The sequence below is a fragment of the Halichoerus grypus genome, chromosome 2 (assembly GCF_964656455.1).
Source record: "Halichoerus grypus chromosome 2, mHalGry1.hap1.1, whole genome shotgun sequence".
In the NCBI taxonomy this organism is placed as follows: Eukaryota; Metazoa; Chordata; class Mammalia; order Carnivora; family Phocidae; genus Halichoerus; species Halichoerus grypus.
This window is the reverse complement of record NC_135713.1, coordinates 172,355,019-172,376,718: the sequence shown is the minus strand read 5'-3', so window position 1 is coordinate 172,376,718 and position 21,700 is coordinate 172,355,019. Positions and strand designations below refer to the sequence as shown.

General features: G+C 39.4%; 1 protein-coding gene and 1 pseudogene across 5 annotated transcripts in view; one reads left to right on the top strand and one right to left on the bottom strand.

Moving 5' to 3' along the window:
* The window catches only part of AP2B1 (adaptor related protein complex 2 subunit beta 1), a 133,500-nt gene that overhangs the window by 52,885 nt on the left and 58,915 nt on the right, over positions 1–21,700 (bottom strand). For all 5 annotated transcript variants that reach the window (XM_078063718.1, XM_078063724.1, XM_078063712.1 and 2 more), the window contains 4 exons: positions 20,357–20,522; positions 19,171–19,269; positions 11,300–11,559; positions 3,614–3,806 (listed from right to left, as the gene is read on the bottom strand). In XM_078063718.1, coding sequence (XP_077919844.1) covers positions 3,614–3,806; positions 11,300–11,559; positions 19,171–19,269; positions 20,357–20,522 — 718 coding nt within the window. The remainder of the gene's footprint in view (positions 1–3,613; positions 3,807–11,299; positions 11,560–19,170; positions 19,270–20,356; positions 20,523–21,700) is intronic.
* Positions 4,131–4,634, top strand: LOC118527077 (ubiquitin-like protein FUBI pseudogene; annotated as a pseudogene).

Sequence of the window (21,700 nt, the reverse complement as noted above, 5' to 3'; positions counted from 1 at the left end):
TTCAATGTTCTGAACCTTGGATGCAAAATTAAAGTAACCTGGGTATCTTTCTAAAATATCAATGTCGGGTGCCTGGATGGCTCAGTTGGTTAAGCGACTGCCTTCAGCTCAGGTCATGATCCTGGAGTCCCGGGATCGAGTCCCGCATCGGGCTCCCTGCTCGGCAGGGAGTCTGCTTCTCCCTCTGACCCTCCCCCCTCTCATGCTCTCTCTCTCTCATTCTCTCTCTCAAATAAATAAATAAAATCTTTAAAAATAAAATAAAATAAAATAAAATAAAATATCAATGTCTAGGTCCTATCTCCCAGAAATTCTGTTTAAATGCTCTAGGATTGGGCCCAAACACTGACAGTTTTTCGTTGTTTGTTTTTAAGATTTATTTGAGAGAGAGAGAGTGTGTGTGAGTGTACACGAGCGGGGATAGGGGCAGGGGGAGAGGGAGAGAATCTCAAGCCGACTCCCCACTGAGTGCAGAGCCCAGATGTAGGGGACCACCTCATGACCCTGTGATCTTGACCGGAGCCGAAACCAAGAGTCAGACGCTTCACCAACTGAGCCACCCAGGTGCCCTGATAGTTTTTTTTGTTTTGTTTTGTTTTTTTAAATATGGTACTAATGTGGGACTAACTATGCAGCTGGAGTTGAGAACCCCAAAAGCTTAAATAAAAGGAGCTGCCATATTTCATTAGCTGCACACCACTGACCCCTATGCGTAGGGTTCCCTTAGACAGCAATGATAAAAGCAGCAGAAACCATATATAGGCCTTGCTGTCCGCCCTTCTGAAGTGAACACTAAGGTAACCTGAGTGCTCCTTGCCAGGTGAACACATAACTCTAAACCAGGCCAAATTTTTACATGGTCTGGGTGAAAAGCTACACTCCCAGCAACACTATTCTTCCTAGAGAGCAAAAGAAGGACCTTTCCTTCTTTTATTATTATCCAAAAATAATTTCAGGAGTTTCTTGCTTTCCCTCAATTTGGGGTAGAGGAGGAGCCCTCTTTCCAGGAGTGTGTTTACTGCTGAAGTCAAGACAAAAAGGCATCCGAGTTTACCAACAGCTATGATTCAAGCACCAAACTGAAGTGGTTCACAGTGGTCCCAGAAATTCTATGGTTTTATGCAAAATATGGCCCATGGAGCCGGGAGCTTGTTAGAAATGCAGACTCCTCGGTTTCATCTCAGACCAACTAAATCAGAATCTGCCTTATACAAGATCTCCAGGAGATAGATAGGATTTATATAGATTTACATTATAGTTTGAGAAGCACTGCTGTAAGGAAAAGATTCAAGAAACAGCACTATCTATATAGATTAAGTAAAAACTCTGAGGACTATTTCCCTCTTTAAATTAGATAATTTACAAAACAACAATAAAAGCATTTTAAAATGGCACAGTCTAGAGCTGCCTTGGAAACTCACCTTCCACACAGCCAGATTTAGGCCTTCCTTGTGATGTTCTCTTAAAAGGATCTTAGTTCTCTGAGTGAATATATATTTAACCCCATATAGATCCAAACCAAAAAGGGCTTTTACTCATTTTGATTTCTGAGATATATTTATATCACAGAATAAGCTGAAACCTGCATGATTTCTAGGGCTATGACACCAAGTATACCATTTTGAATCCTGAAGTCAGGAAGAGGTAAAATACAGAGTTACACAGGAACATTGCTGGGCCTCCATAGCAAAGCCTGTATAATATTTACAAATTCAAATGGGAAAACAACGTACTCCCCACCCCAAAAAGAGCATCCTTTACAAAAAAAAAGAAGAAAGAAAGAAAAAGGCCCACGTGTAACTCTGGCTACTACAACCTAAAAATGTAACATTTTTTTTCCTACTTGAAGTAATACTTGTGGGCATTTTAACAGATGAATGGATAGCTAAACAAAATATAAGGAGAAAACTCATGGGCATTAAGGGCCAGCAACAGCTAATACAAAGCCACACAGAAACACCATGTCCCTTTCCTTCCATGCTAAAGCAGATCAAGAAGCAAGAGCACAAAATCCCAGGCCAGACAACATTAAAATATAGGGCCTCTTTCTTCCCTCCATCCTTCAAGCTTAATTTCTTTGTTATTCTTAGGTTCAATGAGCCCATCATTTTGTCAGCCACCAGGTAAATTAACGAATAGGGTTGTTAAGGCATAAACTTGAGTTGAGGAGGATATAACACTTAACTTGTGGGTGATGTGTCAACAAGAACAGGAAGAACGATTTCAAAGGTTATGTGGAGTTTCTGCGAGAATCCGTTAACATGTCAGTATTACTGAAAGACTCCACAGACCCTTCTGAGTCTACAGGGAGGCTACGTAGCCATGCAGAATGATCATATGAGGAAACTATTCTTACATAATCAGTCAAATCCACTCATTAAAGATATGAATATGAAAAGCAAATGCTTACATTCCAAGAAAGATAATAAGGAGTGCTATTTGCACTATGAGCTGGTGTCTAGAGCTTGGTCAGTGTACAGACTCTGAAAGCAGTGACTTTCCATGAATAAAATGCACAACCCACAGAGATATGACTGTAACCCTATTTTCTTAGACCCTCTGCCAGCCAAGAATTAAATGTACCTGTACTGGCTGGCATAAATCCCAGACATAATGCTGCTCATAAGGTAGAAGAGAAAATGCTGGTGTGTGTAGCAGAAAGTGAGGCTGTTTAGTTTATGTAATCTCTGAGAACATATATTTTTGTATCTATGGCATGTCTTCCGATTTCTGATGTTGGGAAGTAAGTTTGTTGGGCATCTTTGCAGACAAACATGTACAAGTGTCTAGCTAAAAGAGCCCCTCTAATTCCACCACAATTAAAAACCTGGTTTGTAGAGAGCCATGTGATGTGACACACACACATATATATATAACTTACATATAAGTTACTTTTCTGGTCTTCTCTACACAGATGGAAGGTCATCCTTAATATTTCTCATTTATCTTGTACCTCAACAAAAAGTAATTTTAGTCCCCACTGGTGGCACATATTCACAGATACTCTGGACTTTGGAGCCTTTTATTATTAGAATCCTGGAAGCTAATTAAATTGGAAGTATGGGTGGGAGGAAGAAGGGGGGCAAAAAGAACCAATCAAGCAGCACTCCCCAACTGTAATAAAGGTACATTTTTTACACAAATGGCTCAAATGGCTGCCTCAAAACCTTTCAGAATTGGGGCATAAACCAATAAAATATTAAAAAGGCAAAGGTTTGAAAGCCTCAAGATAGGATGATCTCTATGAGGTCATTTAAATGCTGTTCAGGAAAAAAGGAATTACAAGGGCTATCCAGAGTTAAGAAGCAGGAGTACTAAGCTCTGGAAAGGATACCAAATATTAAGATTGCTGAACAACAGGTTGGCTAAATATCAAAAATTCTATTTAGAGGCAGGACAACAAAACAATCCCGCACAGTTGTAAACATGCCCCATAACAATTAATTGACAATATCAATTAATTCTATGAAGACAAAAAATCCTGTCCTTTATCAAAGGACATTGCTCTGCTCATCAAGGAAAGGCCTAGTTCTAAAAAGCTGAATAATCTAAAGCTCTTTAGCATATCAAAAATTTTAAATAACCAAAAGAAAGAAGGAAGAAAGATACTTACCAGACTATCTAGTCCTCCTCCCAAGAGATCCACTGCTCCCATCTGCATGGAGGACACCTGTGGCACATTGACTGGGGGACCGAGGTCAAGGTTTAAGAGGTCTCCTAGAAGGTCACCTTGGGAGGGGATAACCTGAGGCTGTTCCAGGGTCGTGGCTGTGGTGGTGCCAACAGGGCTGTCACCTGCATCAGTGCTGCAGTCACACGCACACACGCACAGGGGAAAAGAGAAAAGTCAGTTTCACCCAGGACGTAATAACAAGGCACAAGTGAATGTCAGATCTATAAAACACAGGAGGAGGAAAAAAACAAACAAAAAACAAAAATATAAAACTTACTTATTTTATTTTTTTTGCAGTATTATTTAAGATTTTATTTTTAAATAATCTCTACACCCACTGTGGGGCTCGAACTCACAACACCGAGATCAAGAGTTGCATGCTCTACTGACTGAGCCAGCCAGGTGCCCCCAAAATCAGCAATTCTTATTTTTATCAAAATACAGTTGCTAAGCTCTTTCTCGACTCCATCTTCGCGGTAGTGGCTGCGGTGCCCGCAGCTCAGTCGCCAACATACAGCTCTTTGTCCATGCCCAGGAGCTACACACCCTCGAGGTGACCGGCCAGGAGACAGTCGCCCAGATCAAGGCTCATGTAGCCTCCCTGGAGGGCATCGCTCCAGTAGATCAAGTCGTGCTCCTGGCAGGCACGCCCATGGAGGATGAGGCTACCCTAGGTCAGTGTGGAGTGGAGGCTCTGACCATCCTGGAAGTAGCCGGCCTCATGCTTGGAGGTAAGGTCCATGGTTCTCTGGCCCGTGCTGGGAAAGTAAGAGGGCAGACTCCCAAGGTGGCCAAACAGGAGAAAAAGAAGACAGGCCGAGCCAAGTGGCGGATGCAGTACAACCGGCGCTTTGTCAACGTTGTGCCCACTTTTGGCAAGAAGGGCCCCAATGCCAACTCTTAAGTAAACTGTAATCCTGACTCTCCCCAATAAAGCCACTTAGTTCAGTAAAAAAATAAATATATATATATATAGTTGCTAAAATGAAAATAAATGTATACTATATAACCTTAGCAGTCAGTCAATTTTAACTGAGCACCTACACTATAATGGAGCATGATAATGAGAACCTTTGAGCCATATTTTTTAAAAAGGAAAGCTATTTCCTATCCTCAAATAACTTAAACAACAACAAAAAGCTGCATTTACAAAATGACTGCAAAGCACATTCACTGTGTAATAGCAGAAATGAGTACTGTATGAGCATCTGCACAATGACGGGATACAGCTAAGAAACAGAACAAGCCAGGTAGGGCTGATTCTAAAAGCTTCTGAGAATGGTTTTATGACTAGATTTTGAAGAACAGCACAGTTGTGAGGAACTACCAGGGAGAGACTTATCTTAAAGGAATGGATGGTTTGTGCAAAGGCACAGAAATGAACAATCTGACATTAGGGGTGGTAAAAAAAATTTTATTGGCAGGAGCAGAAACTGGGATTAAGATTTTGGGAAAGAGAAGATGAGGGAGATAAAACTGAAAACTAGCCTGGGAAGTTAATTTTTTTGATAGGCAATGCAGAATCACTTTGATTTGTTGAACGAAGAACTAAAAGTAATATTACAGAAACATTACTCTAGCACCTGTGTGTCAAATGGACTGAAGTTGGAAGAATGAGTGTGGAGATCAGCAAACACTAATCTAAACAGCTACTGCCACCATACATAAAAATAAAAAGTGGTGAGTTCCATGAGATAATAGATGTTGCTGGGTCAACTGGATAGCTGTGTGAGGGAAAAAATGAGCCTTGACTCTTATACCTCACAAAATAAAAATTAAAGAGACAAAGCCAACATAAATGTGAAGGGGAAAATCTAGGAGAGTCCCTTGATGGCCTTGGAGTAGACAAAAGTTTCTACAGAAAACACTAAGTATAAAAGAAAAAAAATGATGATCTGGACTTCACTAAAACTGAGAGCATCTCTTCTTCAAATAACACCATCTAGAGAGAACAAGAGAAAGTATGTTCCACAGACTACAAAAAAAGATGCTCACAACACATGTATCTGACAAGACATGTACCGAAATCACATAAAAGATTCCTATAAATCATTCAATTATTATATAAAGAATTCCTAAAATTGACAAGAGAACTCATTAAAAAAATAAGGAGAAGATCAGGCATATCACAAAGGAGGATCTACTAGCAGTCTGTACACATGAAGAGGGACTTAAGCCATCTCTACTCAACAGGAAAATGCAAATGAAAACTGAAGCAAGATCCCATCACATATCTGCCAGAATGGCAAAAATTAACATGACTGACAACCCCAAGTGCTCGTCAGGATGTGGATCACCTAGAACTCATACACAGCTGGAAATGTACACCGGTACAATCTCTTGGGAAAACAGGCAGTGTCTCCGATAGCTAAATATACATCTATTCTATGACCCGGCAATTCCATTCCTAGTTGTATACACAAGAGAAGTAAGTATATAAGTCTACTAAGATGTACACAAGAATATTCATAGCAGCTTTATCCATAAGAGCCCCAAACTGAAAAAAATCCAAAGGTACATCAACAGAAGATATAAGTAAATTGTGGTATATTGGGGCCATGGAATACTATATACCAATAAATAGAAACATATAATTGATTTATATTGTGTTCAAGAATAAGCAAAACTGTAGCGATAGAAGTCAAAACAATGGTTATCTTTGGAGAGTGGGTATTAACAGAAAAGGGGCATGAAGAATCTTCTAGGGTGCTGGAAATATCTGATCAGGGTGGTGGTTATGATTGTATACATATGTAAAAATCTACTGAGCTATATACACTAAAGGTTAGTGCACTATTAGGGTGGCTCAGTCGTTAAGCGTCTGCCTTCGGCTCAGGTCATGATCCCAGGGTCCTGGGATCGAGCCCCACATCGGGCTCCCTGCTCCGCGGGAGGCCTGCTTCTCTCCCTCTCCCACTCACCCTGCTTGTGTTCCCTCTCTCGCTGTGTCTCTCTCTGTCAAATAAAAAAATAAAATCTTAAAAAAAAAAAAAAGATTATTATAAATGATATATCAATTTAAAAAGTGGGGGAGGAGGGAAGAGGGGAAATCCCACAAAGAAAATCCCAGGCTCAGATGGCTTCACTGTGAATTCTTCCAAACATTTAAAAACAAAGTAAAACCAATCTCAGATAAATTTTAAAAGAGAACAGAGAATGACAATTAAGAAAATCTGAAAGTAGTTAAGACTGCTTATGCAATATTAAATAATTATTTCTAATTTTCTTAGGCTGGGTAATTTACTGTGATTAAAAAAAAAAAGTCCTTGTCTATTAGAGATACCAAGTAAAGGTGAAACAATAGGAAGTCTGGGATTTGACTTAAAATACTCCACCTCCCTCAAAAAATAAAAAATTGTGGAGGTGATACATGAAACAAGCTGGGCAAAATAGTGAGAACTGTTGAAGCTGAGTGATGAGTACATAGGAGTTTGTTATCCCACTCTATCTTGCACGTTTTCTAAGATTTATATAATACGAAGAAAAAAATAATGTAAAAATTCCATTAACAATATTTTCTTGAACATGTAAGAGAGAAGAATGAATAATCAAAGTCAATGAATAATCAAAGTCAAAGAATAAACAAAAACTAAGAAGCAAAAGACTGGTGATGCTCCTCATAATGACAGAGGAACCTGAAGGTGGTCTAGAGTAAGAAGACAAAGATCAAGTGTTGGCCCCAAATATTACCAGCTGTGTGATCTTGGACAAGTGACAACTTTTCTGAGACAAAGATTCCTCATCAATAAAATAACCATGTCACAGGGATCTATTTTAGACAGGATGAAATGAAAACATGATATAAAATGTAAAGCCTTGTAAGAGATCAGTGGCTGGGGCGCGTGGGTGGCTCAGTCGTTAAGCGTCTGCCTTCGGCTCAGGTCATGATCCCAGGGTCCTGGGATCGAGCCCCGCATCGGGCTCCCCGCTCAGCGGGAAGCCTGCTTCTCCCTCTCCCACTCCCCCTGCTTGTGTTCTCTCTCTGTCAAATAAATAAATAAAATCTTAAAAAAAAAAAAAAAAAAGAGATCAGTGGCTTGTGTTTAGTAGATCAGCTCCTGAAAGGAATACAAAGAGAAGCACAGAAAGAGAAGGTTCAGAATGAGCCTTGCAACACAATCAAGATTAATGATCAGAGAAGAGAATGAACACAGAACAGCAAAGATTAAAGACAGAAAAACAATCTAAGAAAGATGACTTAGGAGCAAAAAGTGTCAAGGAAGCCAAGATGAGAAGTATCTAGATTGGGGGAAGAGGGGCAAATATAGCCAAAAATTAATAACGAAGTCAAAAGGGGGAAGCAATTTCATATACTCCTGCCAAGAAATATATGAAATCTCTATAAAGGATATTCTCTGAACATGAAATTCTATCATCTTATGACATGTGCCATTTAAGAAGTGTTCTGTCATACTGTTTATCAATACCTCTAAATAGAAGGCAGAATAGGTAAAAATGCACATATTTTCTTTCCATGAGAAGATAAAGTGAGTTAAATGAAAAGAAGTAAGTGATCCTGTAGTTTCTACAAGAACATGGTAAATCATTATGCATTCTTTCTAAATGACAAACACAGGAAAATTAATGTGAAAACAGTTCCCATGTAAACCCCTGGGAAATAACTGTGTAACTGACACCAAAGTGATATTTTTAAAAGGTGAGGTTTTCCTAAAGTAGACAACTATTTACCATCTCACCTCCCCCCCAGAGCAGCTGACAAGTTTTAGTAAGCAATAGCCAACTAAAAAGCACTTTTCCCTTTCTCAAGTGATTTTAAAAGATTTGGTTAAGTAAGCATTTTTAGATTTCTAGAAGAGGCAGAGTAAGGTTTTATAGTGTAGCTGTATTTCATGTCAGAGGCACATCACTTAACTGAATGCTGCAGAAGAGAGCTAGGTAATGTCAGTGCTATTATGAATACGCCATTTGCAGCAATGTATCATCCCTATTTATTTCAAAAGCGATTTTTATGCATTTGTGTTTCCCTTAAAAAGACAATACAAACACAAATCAACCAAAAAGAAAACAATTATCTAAAAAGGAACCGCATAAGACTATTAATCAGATAGAGACCTTATGTAAGAGATTGTTTCTTTTTTATAGTTTAAATACTGGTTCTTTTCTTGTGTTCTAGAAAGGGTTGTTTTTATTTGTTGATCTGTGTCACTTCCCCCCTCTGAGGGTCAAAAGTTATCAGGAGACAGGGTAATCGAAATGGCATATAAATATGGCTACAGAGGCAAGTTAAAAAGAAAATCCCTATTTATTACCCAAACTTAACAGACTGGGAGATGATGTACTTAGAAGTCAAATGTCACATCTAGAAGGTTAAATATGCTTGCCTACAGGAGAAACACTCTACTGTTACAAGGCCTAATCCTTATGAAGCCTCAACTTCCTTTGGGTGAAAATCACAGCACCTGCCCTAAAACCAAAGAGTCAACTCAAGTGAAGGCTAATGAACATCAATAAACATTTGCTTGGATGTTGTCCTTTACTTTTTTTTTTTTTTTAAAGATTTTATTTATTTATTTAACTGACAGAGAGAGACAGCTAGAGAAAGAACACAAGCAGGGGGAGTGGGAGAGGGAGAAACAGGCCTCCCGCCAAGCAGGGAGCCCGATGCGGGGCTCAATCCCAGGACCCCGGGATCATGATCTGAGCGGAAGGCAGCCGCTTAACCAACCGAGCCACCCAGGCGCCCCTGTCCCTTCCTTTTTAAGTATGTCCTTTCCTTTTTAAGTATGTCCTTTCTCTCTTTTTTTTTTTTTTGATGAGTCTGACTAAAGGTTTAGCAATTTTATTGATCTTTTCAAAGAACCAGCTCCTGGTTTCCTTAATCTGTTCTACTATTTTTTTGGTCTCTGTTTCCTTTATTTCTGCTCTAATCTTTACTATTTCCTTCCTTCTACCAGCTTTGTGCTTTGTTCTTTTTCTAGTTCCTTTAGGTGTAAGATTAGGTTGGGATTTTACTTGCTTCCTGAGTTGGCCTCAGGAAGGTACTGCTGTAATCTTACCTCTTAGAACAGTACTGCTGCATCCCAGCTCTGTCTAAATGCTCTAATCAAAAAACACAGGGTGACTGAATGAATAAAAAAGCAAGAGCCACCTATATGCTGCCAACAAGAGACTCACTTCAGACCTAAAGACACATGCAGACTCAAAATGAAGGGATGGAAAAACATTTACCATGCAAATGGATGCAAAAAGAAAGATGGGGTGATAATATTTATACTGGACAAAACAGACAAAATGAAGACTGTAACAAGAGACAAAGAAAGATGGGCACCACTAACAAGAGAATATAACAATTATAAATATTTATGCACCCAAAATGGGAGCACCTAAATAAATAAAGCAACTATTAATAGACATTAAGGAAGAAACTGACAGTAGTTCAATAACAGCAGGGGACGACACCCTACTTATATCAGTGGATATTATTATCCATACAGAAAGCCAACAAGGAAGCAGTGGCTTTGAATGACACATAGGACTAGATGCTTTTTAACAGATATATTCAGAACATTCCAGCCAAAAACAGCGAAATACACATTTTTGCGTGTATTCCAAGTGTACATGGAACATTCTCTAAAATAGATCACATCTTAGGTCACAAAACAAGTCTCATAAACTCAAAAAGACTGAAATCGTATCATACATCTTTTCTGACCACAATGGTATGAAACTAGAAATTAACCACAAGAAAATTTGAGAGAAGAACATAAATACATGGAGGCTAAACAACATGCTCCTAAACAATGAATGGGTCAACCAAGAAATCAAAGAGGAAATAAAAAAAATACGTGGAGACAAATGAAAATGAAAACATAACTGTCCAAAATCTTTGGGATGCAGCAAAAGCTATTCTAAGAAGGAAGATAAGAGCAATATAGGCTTACCTCAAGAAGCAAGAAAAATCTCAAACCTACCCTTACAACTTAAGGAGCTAGAAAAAGAACAAAGCCCAAAGCCAGTAGAAGGAAGGAATCTAGTCTGCTTTTAAAAACAATCCTACAAATATTACTTCATTTTCAGCTTTACAGCACAAAAGGAGTATCTGCTAACTTTATCCATAAGCTTCATCGAAAGTTACACTAAAGGTAGGGGTGCTGGGTGGCTTAATCGGTTAAGCTGCTACCTTTGGCTCAGGTCATGGATCTCAAGGTCCTTGGGATCCAGCCCCACGCTGGGCTCCCTGCTCAGCAAGGAGTCTACTTCTCCCTTTGCTGCTCCCCCCCCCCCCGCCCTCTGTCGCTCTCAAATAAATAAGATCTTAAAACAAACAAACAAAAAAGCTAAAGGTACACACAGACTTTCTTCCAAATTTTCAGCCCTGACAAGATTTCTAGCCTCATCTGCAGACTTAAGCAACTCTCAAACTTTATCAGTTTAGAAGATCTTCACCATCTTCTAAAGCCATTATTTTATCTACTCCCAGATTAGAACACAGAGGGGCCTTTCACCTATTATGTTTGTGCTCACTAGTATCAGATGGAGCCCCCAGGGCAGTATAGCAGGTTTGCAAAATGCACAGCAAGTTCTTTTCTAGACTATAAAAGCATGAGGAAGACCAACTCTGTCTAAACAGTTACTTCTCAGTCAAAACCTAGTTCACCTGCTTACCTCCCATGATGTATTGGCAAGTGTTTGCGATGGATTCCATGACTTCCTTCCACAAAAGCATTGGGAGGCTTATGGTACACCGAAGCCAAAGATCCAATGTGGCAGATTAGCTCATCCAGCAGAGTTGGCTCAATAAGATCTGTCTCCTCAGAGATCAGTGGCTTCTCAGACAAGACTACTTCTTTGGCTGTGACAGGGTCCGTTGAGAGAAGGCGCCAATAAATATAGCCTCGGTCTCGAAGGTCAGGATTATCAGAATCCTAATGAAAGGCAAGGGCAAGAAGGTTTAAATGGAACTTTTCTCCAGACAGAAACCCAACCTGCTTGATTTATTATCAAGGCAATGCTGTAGTGATTTATAAAGAACTGGCTGTTAAGATATTTAAACTCAGGTGCCTGGGTGGCTCAGTCGATTAAGCGTCTGCCTTCGGCTTAGGTCATGATCTCAGGGTCCTGGGATTGAGCCCCACGCTGGGCTCCCTGCTCAGCTGGGAAGCCTGCTTCTCCCTCTCCCTCTGCTCCTCCCCCTGCCCATGCTCTCTCGCTCTCCCACCCTCTGTCAAATAAATAAATATTTTTTTAAATAAAAAATAAAAATAAAAATGTTAAGTCTTCCCAAACATCCAACTGTTCCCCACTTCAACTCTCCAGTGTGGTATGTATTCTTCCAGAAAGCGCCGGAGCATACATATATTCATTTTATACAAAACCAGTTTCACATTATATATACTGCGCTGCAAGGTGCTTTCCACATTAGCATATACACCTGCAAATTTCCCCTGTATATATAGCACTGCATCATTATTGACTAATGCCCTATCCATGGACATTTAGATTCCTGCCTCTTTCTCCCTTCTTCCTGCCATTCATTCATTCATTCATGTGATCATTACAGAGTGGAAATGAATACCGTGGTATCTACCTCTCAGAGTGTGTGTGTACATGGTGGCATGTATGCCCATGCTGTGCCAGTGCTACAAGAGTAAGTCCCTGTTTCAGTTATCTGTATTTAAAACACAAATACAAAGATATTTTCTTCAAAACTGGGCCAATCTGAGGGCTTACATGTGAGCTTCTAAGTAAGCAGATGAACTGGTTCATGATTTAACCATGTAAGGCACTTAGCATCCAGCTAAATATTGGCAGTGAACCCAATGGTTTTGACTACATGCTTTTTTTTTTTTTTAAAGATTTTATTTATTTATTTGACAGAGACACAGCGAGAGAGGGAATACAAGCAGGGGGAATGGGAGAGGGAGAAGCAGGGGGAGTGGGAGAGGGAGAAGCAGGCGGAGTGGGAGAGGGAGAAGCAGGCTTCCCACTGAGCAGGGAGCCCGATGCGGGGCTCGATCCCAGGACCCTGGGATCATGACCTGAGCCGAAGGCAGACATTTAACAACTGAGCCACCCAGGCGCCCCCTGACTACATGCTTTTAAATGGTTTTTCTGTTTATATTGTTTAATTTGCATCCACAGTGGATTACTGGTTAAAAACAAAAAAGCATAAAGAACACCAAGATATGGCAAGTTAGTTAACAGAGTATCAAAATGGTGAACATAACTTAAGATAATCTTTTTTTTTTAATTTTATTTTAGGGCGCCTGGGTGGCTCAGTTGGTTAAGCGACTGCCTTCGGCTCAGGTCATGATCCTGGAGTCCCTGGATCGAGTCCCACATCGGGCTCCCTGCTCGGCGGGGAGTCTGCTTCTCCCTCTGACCCTCCCCCCTCTCATGTGCTGTCTCTCTCATTCTCTCTCTCTCAAATAAATAAATAAAATCTTAAAAAAAATAAATAAATAAATAAATTTTATTTTATTATCACATACATAGGTTGCATCATTGGAACAGAACTGCATATATACATATATGCATTATATACCATATCAAAATGTTTGTAGTATTTGAAATGCCAGGGTTATAAAAAGGAAACTGACAGTATCCAATTTACATGATTTCTTTTTTGTTTTTGAGGAGATGGGTAATTTGTTTATAAATAGCAGCCTGAAACCTCCTCACTTAGATTTTCATTTGGAAACAAAGTTTGAACACTATAAAACATAAATAAATTGATTTGATTTTTTAAGAGAGTAGAATATAAGTTTCTCAAAATAACAGGTCAGGAAAGCAATCCCCACCCCAGCTTTTGTTGATACATAAATTAAAAGTTAAATCTTAATTTATATATTCAATCCCCAAAGCACACCATCTGAAATTTGTAGACTGTGCTTTTTATTATATAATTAAAATGAATATTGCACATCACTTGACTGGGAAAATTCAGTCTTCTGTCTTTACAAATTAGTAATATTCTTGAGGTATTAAACTTTATAATACAATTTAATAATATACTGATTAAAATACTTTTTACTTCAAATTATTTATTTCCTCTATTATACACATATTTAACCAAATAGCAAAAAAAAAAAAAAAAAATCCTGTGGGAATTTACAAAATTATGTACATCTATACAAAAAAGTCTGAGGGGCGCCTGGGTGGCTCAGTTGGTTAAAGAGACTGCCTTCGGCTCAGGTCATGATCCTGGAGTCCCGGGATCGAGCCCCACATCGGGCTCCCTGCTCAGCGGGGAGTCTGCTTCTCCCTCTCCTGCTCCCCCTTCTTGTGCTCGCTCTCTCTCAAATAAATAAATAAAATCTTTAAAAAAAAAAAGTTTGAGAGGCGCCTGGGTGGCTCAGTCTTTAAGTGTCTGCCTTCGGCTCAGGTAATGATCCCAGGGTCCTGGCATCGAGCCCCACATCAGGCTAGGCTCCCTGCTCGGCGGGAAGCCTGCTTCTCCCTCTCCCATTCCCCCTGCTTGTGTTCCCTCTCTCGCTGTGTCTCTGTCAAATAAATAAAATCTTAAAAAAAAAAAAAAAAAGTTTGAGTCCCCCCAACAAATTCAAAACACGGGCAAAATGCTGCATATAGAATCACTGGATTAAAGGGTATACACACTGGGGATGCCTAGATGACTTAGTTAAGTCTGACTCTTTTTTATTTTTACTTTTTAAAGATTTTATTTATTTGAGAGAGAGAGCAAGCATGAGTGGGGATGGGGGGGAGGGGCAGAGGGAGAAACAGACACTCCACTGGGCAGGAAGCCTGATGCAAGGCTCGATCCAGGACCCTGAGATTGTGACCTGAGCTGAAGGCAGACACTTAACAGAATGAGCCACTCAGGTGCCCCAGTTCAATCTGATTCTTGATTTTGGTTTAGGTCATGACCTCAAGGTTGCGAGATTGAGTCTCATGTCAGGCTCTGTGCTGGGCATGGAGCCTGCTTGAGATTCTCTCCCTCTCCCTCTGCCCCCCTTCTACCACATGCTCTCTCAAAAAATAAATAAATAAATAATAAAGGGTATATACACTGTAAATCTTAATAGACACAGACTTTAAAAATATAGTCCGGGGCGCCTGGGTGGCTCAGTCGGTTAAGCGTCTGCCTTCGGCTCAGGTCATGATCCCAGGGTCCTGGGATCGAGCCCCGCATCGGGCTCACTGCTCTGCGGGAAGCCTGCTTCTCCCTCTCCTTCTACTGCTTCCCCCTGCTTGTGCTCTCTCACTCTCTCTGTCAAATAAATAAAATCTTTAAAATAAATAAATAAATAAATAAATAAATAAATAAATAAATAGTCCTATAAGAAATGAGTGCAAATTTTCCAAGACCTACAGTTAAGAGCAGGCGAAGATCTCCACTGTTTGAACACTGCTGTTCTGAGGGCTGATTTGTTCGGCCTATTAAACGCTGGCCTTCACTACCTTACTATTCATCTGGAGGCCACAAGAAATCAGGCCCAGTTAAGACTTGGGACATGAGGGGCACCTGGGTGGCTCAGTCGTTAAGTGTCTGCCTTCGGCTCAGGTCATGATCCCAGCGTCCTGGGATCGAGCCCCACATCGGGCTCCCCGCTCTGCGGGAAGCCTGCTTCTCCCTCTCCCACTCCCCCTGCTTGTGTTCCCCCTCTCGCTGTGTCTCTATCAAATAAATAAAATCTTAAAAAAAAAAAAAAGACTTGGGACATGAAAACAGAAACTTTTTATGATTTTAGGGTGCCATTATGTGTTTGGTGACTCACAAAATTTGGTTTTGGATCTGCTTTTCTGTTAGCCCCATAGTTCCTTGCCAGGATCTGGAAAAACAGTACATTTCTAAAAATCTGAGAGCTTCCAAAACAATTCTTACCAGGGAAGCTCTTAAACTGGACTGTGTGTCAACATTATAACACACCAGGAAAGCCACTCAATGGCAGATTCCAGGGCCATATCACAGATTTTCATTCACTATGTCAGGAGCAGGCCCAGGAATTTATACGTCCAACAAGCAGCACGGGTGATTTTGATGATGGTGGTTTCCAGTTCACAGATAGAAAAGTCTTCAACTTAATTTTTCTTTCATATACTATACAGGGTAATTATTAAAGTCTGAACACTTCTGTGTATATTCTTAACTAATTCCTCTCTAACTACCAAAGCAAAGCAAACAAATCTTTAAAATGAAGCCTTGGATTCAAGGGTTCATTTTCTTTTCCCCTAATAATATTTCTAATTATACCACCACTTTATTTAAAATTAGAAGCATAAATATTTCACATATACTTTACTGAATTCTCAGCACAGGTAAAAAAATATTATTAATTAACTCTCAGATGGGAGAGGAGCAGTATTAATAAGAAATTTGTTCAGTCATGTCCTGAACCAGGGATGTGGCAGAAACAGAACCCCTTCACCCAATTCAAATTAACACAACTTAGCTGATCACACTGCCCTCAATTTAAATTGGTACCAGCCAAAAGTATTAGGTTCAGCAGCTCTCCCTGCCCACGGGTCTTGTTCCTGTGCTTTAATAAAACTACCTTTTTGTGGGGGGGTGGGGGAGGATTAGGTTCTTATTTCACAAACTTGAGGGGAAAAAAAAAGAGAAAAAACTTCCAGTAGAAATTTTATATATTTTATATATAGATATATGCACAATAATAATAATTACATACATATATGCACAATATGTAAATGTGCTTGTTCTTTTATGCTAACTCCTCAGATCTCATTAACTGGACAGAAAAGGCAGGGCTAGGGAAACTGCTTAATAATTATTTATAACCAAGTATGAAATAATCCTCCATAATGATCTTAAAACTACTAAGTTCACTTGTATGTATGGCTTATGCATAATAGTGATTCAAGCAGGGAAAGCAGAGAATGTGTAGTCTGAGAGTCATCCCTGACCTTCAGACTAGAGAAGCAGCACAGCACAGTAGATAAGGGCAAAGACACTGAAGCCAGGCTTCCTGGGTTTGAGTCCTAGCTCTGCCCCATACTAACTGGGCCTATGTCCCAGTTTCCTCATGTATAAAATAGGAATGAATAATACTGAATGGGGTACCTGGGTGGCTCAGATGGTTAAGTGTCTGCCTTTGGCTCAGGTCGTGATCCCAGGCTCCTGGGATCGAGCTCCATGTCCGGCTTTGGGCTCAGCAGGGAATGTGCTTCTCCCTCTCCCTCCGCCCCTCCCCTGCTCATGGTCTCTCTCTCTCTCTCTCTCTCTCTGTATTGCTCTGTCTCAAATGAATAAATAAAATCTTTAAAAAAATAGGAACAGTACAACAGTAGCAACCCTTATTGAGATTAATATGTAAAGTGCTTACTAGAATGCCTGGTACATAGTAAGCACAATACAAATGGTTATTATTAAAGATTCTAGGGCACCTGGGTGGCTCAGTTGGTTAGGTGACTGCCTTCGGCTCAGGTCATGATCCTGGAGTCCCGGGATCGAGTCCCACATCGGGCTCCCTGCTCAGCAGGGAGTCTGCTTCTCCCTCTGACCCTCCTCCCTCTCATGCTCTCTGTCTCTCTCTCTCACAAATAAATAAAATCTTAAAAAAAAAAAATTATAAAGATTCTATACTAGTCCTTGTACAAAAAGTCTAGAATCAGGAATATCTGATGGTTTACTTATACCCTGCCCTGTCCTAGAAAAGGACTTAGCAAAGCTTATAAAAATGCATCCAAGGCTACAGAGCCTAAATCAAACTAAAAACAGAAAAATCCATCCCACAATGACCTACACATTTTCTACAGAAGATCCTTAAATTTGATTCTAAGGTTTCCAACTGACATGAACAAGAAATCTAGTCAGGTAAGCCATTCAGATGGGCAGTTAACTACATACCAATGCTTAGGAGAATCCAAAACTGGTTAGGAATTTGTTTGATGGGACCTCATAAAGAAAAACAACATATAAATGGAGTAACAAATAACTTTGACAACAGATCCAAAGAGGACAGTTTCTCATGACAACCCTTACTACAAGATGACGGTATCCATATAATTTAGTAAATGAAATTCTATTAGGGGTCAGGTATAATTCAGTCTAGATAGCCAGCCCTCTAATAATCTGGCTTGATTCAGTGGTGAATTTCAACTATTTGTAAGAATAGAGAGTCCTTGTATCCTTTAAGCAATCCTCCCTACACACTTTATCTCAGGCAAGTTTTGATAAATACTAGAAGATGATAAGATTGAGTTTGAACTCTGACAAGAATCAAAAATACAGCTCTCTTATGATGCCTTTTAAATACAGACCCATAAGCCTTACACAGGAGATGGAGATAGGGTTGAGAACTTGTGAATACAAGAGGAACCTACCAAGGACACTTGCTTGATTATAAGATTATCCCTATCTAGAGATGAGCAGAGAGAGAAGGCCCAGATTCTCTTCAGAAATTTGTTTTAAATCCATCTTAACACAGATCCAAACGAGTGATCAAGGGTTTAGACTAGGAAGTCTAGAATGCTCACTTCAACAAGGTAATATTAAATATCCACTGCCTTGATGGTTATAGAAACTGCTTTGCTTCAGGCAAAGGAAGATGTTTAAAAGGGAAGTTTAAAAAAAAAAAAAAACTTCAAAGAACTCTTACAAATAAATTTTAAAAGATGTAAAATTAGTAATAGGAAAGATGACAGGTTAGAACTAGGCAAAGTGACAAACAATGAATCATGGAACACTATATCTAAAACTAATGATGTAATGTATGGGGATTAACATAACAATAAAAAAATTAAAAAAAAAAAAGAACTAGGCAAAGTGCTGTGAAAGGATTTTAAATTTTGATAAAATACCACTATAAAGAGATGAGTAAGAAAAATTGTAAACTGAATATCTGACTCAGATTCCTACGTAGACACACACCTGAACTTCCGACAGCCTGCTACAGCCAGCCTGTTCGTAAATTCAATTAAGAACATAACTAAATTATGATGAATTGATGATTACTCTTCTAGTTACACTAGATAAAATAATTATTTTGATCTCTGTGGATCTGAAACGGTGACCCGATCTCTATGGCCGGCTGCCACATTCCTGAAATCAGAACTCATCCTAGGGAGGACCAAAAATATCCAATAATTAAGGAGGCAGCATAAGCACTTTAAAATTATTTAAAGAGACAGGCAATCAACTCTAGAAGGTAGAACAATACCTGAGACCTTTGTCAAGGCACTTACCAGCATTACATTGTACTTTCATTTGAAGCTAAAATTAAGTCCCCCAAAAGAAGTGAGATTCAAGTGAATCACCCAGTATTATGAGACTCAATGTCATTTTCACATAGTAGGTCCTTCATTGACAGTAAAAAAAATCTTAAGTTCAATTTTCATGAACTATCATAAAAACTGGAGTCAGTCAATTCACTTAAAAGCCATAGAACCAGCTATAATTCAGTGGTATAAGTAGACACTGTTTTTATATTTTAACAGGATCTAAAGACTGTACCCTTTCCAATTAAAACCTCTCCAAATAAATCATCTTAGAGTTTCCTAATTTCCTAAATATAAAACCAGACAAATCAAACCCACGCTTTTTCTAGATTTCATACCTGTGTTGCCAAACTCAAGACTTGCTGTACCAGCTCCTGTGTTTCTGATGGTTTCTTAAGAAACAGCTTCACGATGGCAGTAAGCAGAGTGAGCTGCACCTAAGGGCATGACATAATTTAACAGAAAAAGTGAAAGGCATTTACACTATTCCCTACCATCATTTCCAAAGTAGTGCTTACCCATCCATGAATTACTATGGGGGCTTTCTGATTCTGATTAAGAGACAAAGGCTAAAACTCAGCCATTATCAAAAATAGCAGGTCAAAGGTATTCATCAAGAACTTAATAGCCTCTTATCCCCAAATTGCATTTTTGGCATCAAAAATTGCTTATTTATTAAATCCCTTATTATTTACTTCCGCCAAAAGATACAACTTAGGGAGAATTAGGGAATTATCTGTCATACTAGAGAAAGAGCCAAAAAATAGTAAAATCGCACCGATCACAGCTAATTACGAGTGGGCTACAGGCTTGTATGTGTTCCTTGTAAAGGCCCATTAAAATTACTATGGCCGAATTACATACATGACCTTCAATGTGCAGTGAGTGCAAATGCCAGGGGAAAGGAGTTTTATAATTTATCTGCTTCTCTGGGCCCGTGGCTCCGAGGTCAGGTCTCTCCATTTTGGTAGAGGAGAGGCAGAAGATGGGAGGAAGTCTAACCACCCACAGAGAATCTTTCCAAACTGCACATGCCAGACCTCACCCCAGCCCCAGGTGAGAAACCCTGCTGTAATGAGCCACAACCATCAGGAATAGGAATAGGTCATCTTCTGGTGAGGGAAAATGAAGAAGTGGTAACTACTGCTCTCAGCAAGTAACTGTTAAAGTGTGGTTCTGGACCACTACCAGCAGCAGCATCCTGAACCTGGTAAGAAATGAAAATGCTTAAGCCCATCTCAGACCCAACAAGTCAGAAATACTAAGGATGGGGCCCAGCAACCTGTGCTTTAACAAACTCTCTAGGTTCATTAAAGTTTGAGAATCACTGGTCTAAGGCAGATTTGTCTCACTAGAAATCGGCACAAATGAAAAGATGAATTTATATATAAATTCTCTCTCTCTCTCTCTCTCTCTCTCTCACACACACACACACACACACACACACACACGAAAGTGCATAACCTTTACTTTCCCTGATACCTTCCCCAAAAGATCAGACACAGGACACAGATGAGAACTTACCTGGGTGCTTTCATCATGAAAACCCTCCAGGAAGCTCTCTAGTAACTCATCTGCATTGTCAATTCTCTCAGCATATTCTCCCACAATCCAAATCATAGCTGCTCGAGCGTCTGGTTCATCCAGTGAGTCTAAGTTCTCACACAGAGTGGCAATGATACTTTCATACCTGATTTAACAAAATGGACTATGGTTACATTGGGCACAAATGAGAACTGTATTTAACAATGAAGGCTAAAAACAAAACCACCAACAAGGTACCCTAAACTGAACCACCAAACTATAAAGGCTTTTGGTCAAGAGAATTCAGAAGCTTTAAGCCAGAAGATTATGTCTTAAATTTCCCTTCAATTATGTTTTCATAACTGGACCATAAACTGTTATAAAAAACTCATCAGATATTCTTTTCACAAGGAAAAATTAACCTGCAGTATAAGATAATACCACTAACTTGTAATTTCTAACAATCTTTCCTATAACTAGATCAGAGAATTTTCCTATGTATTATTCCATTTTGCCTTCATGGTAGAGGAACAAAAATTCCACTTTACTTTTAGGAAAATGGAGTTAGACAACAGCATCCAGACTAGAAACAGTAATTTTGTCCACTAATCCACTAATTCTGCTTTTTCTGGAGATCTTTATGTCTTTCCTCCCAAGGCACCCACACTAATGACTTGTTTCTCCAAAGAAACAAATAATTCAATTATTTATTTTCATTTGTACAGGTCTATAGTGCTCTCATTTTTACCATGTTGAATCATCTCCTTGGCTAACATAGTTTTAAACATAAAAATGACAATGTGGGGATGCCTGGGTGGCGTGATTGGTTGAATGTCCAACTCCTGGTTTCAGCTCAGGTCATGATCGTGGGATCATGGGATCTAACCCCACATCAGGCTCCGTGCTCAGCAGAGTCTGTTTAAGTTTTTTCTCCCTTTGCCCTCCCTCCTTGCTTGCTCGCTCTCTCAAAAATAAATAAATCAATCTTTTAAAAAAAATGACAATGTGTAATAAATTAGATGTAGACAACTGAACAGTACATTTAATTGTTTGCCCTACTTCCACTGATTAAACCAGGTTCTTGATAGCACTTTCTTATAATTAAACTGTCATAACCCCTTATTAATAGAAACCAGAAATGGGCACATTTCTCTGCTAATCACAATGAAATATACATCTCCACTCTTAGTCTTTCTAAACTTAGATACCCAACTCTCCTCTTTCCTGGGAGAGTGGTCCTTTTCCCAAAAATACCACTTCTAAAATTTAAAAAATATATATATAATGCTTAATAAACCACTACCTTGCTAAATACGGTATTTCTTCTAATTCTGAGTCCACCAC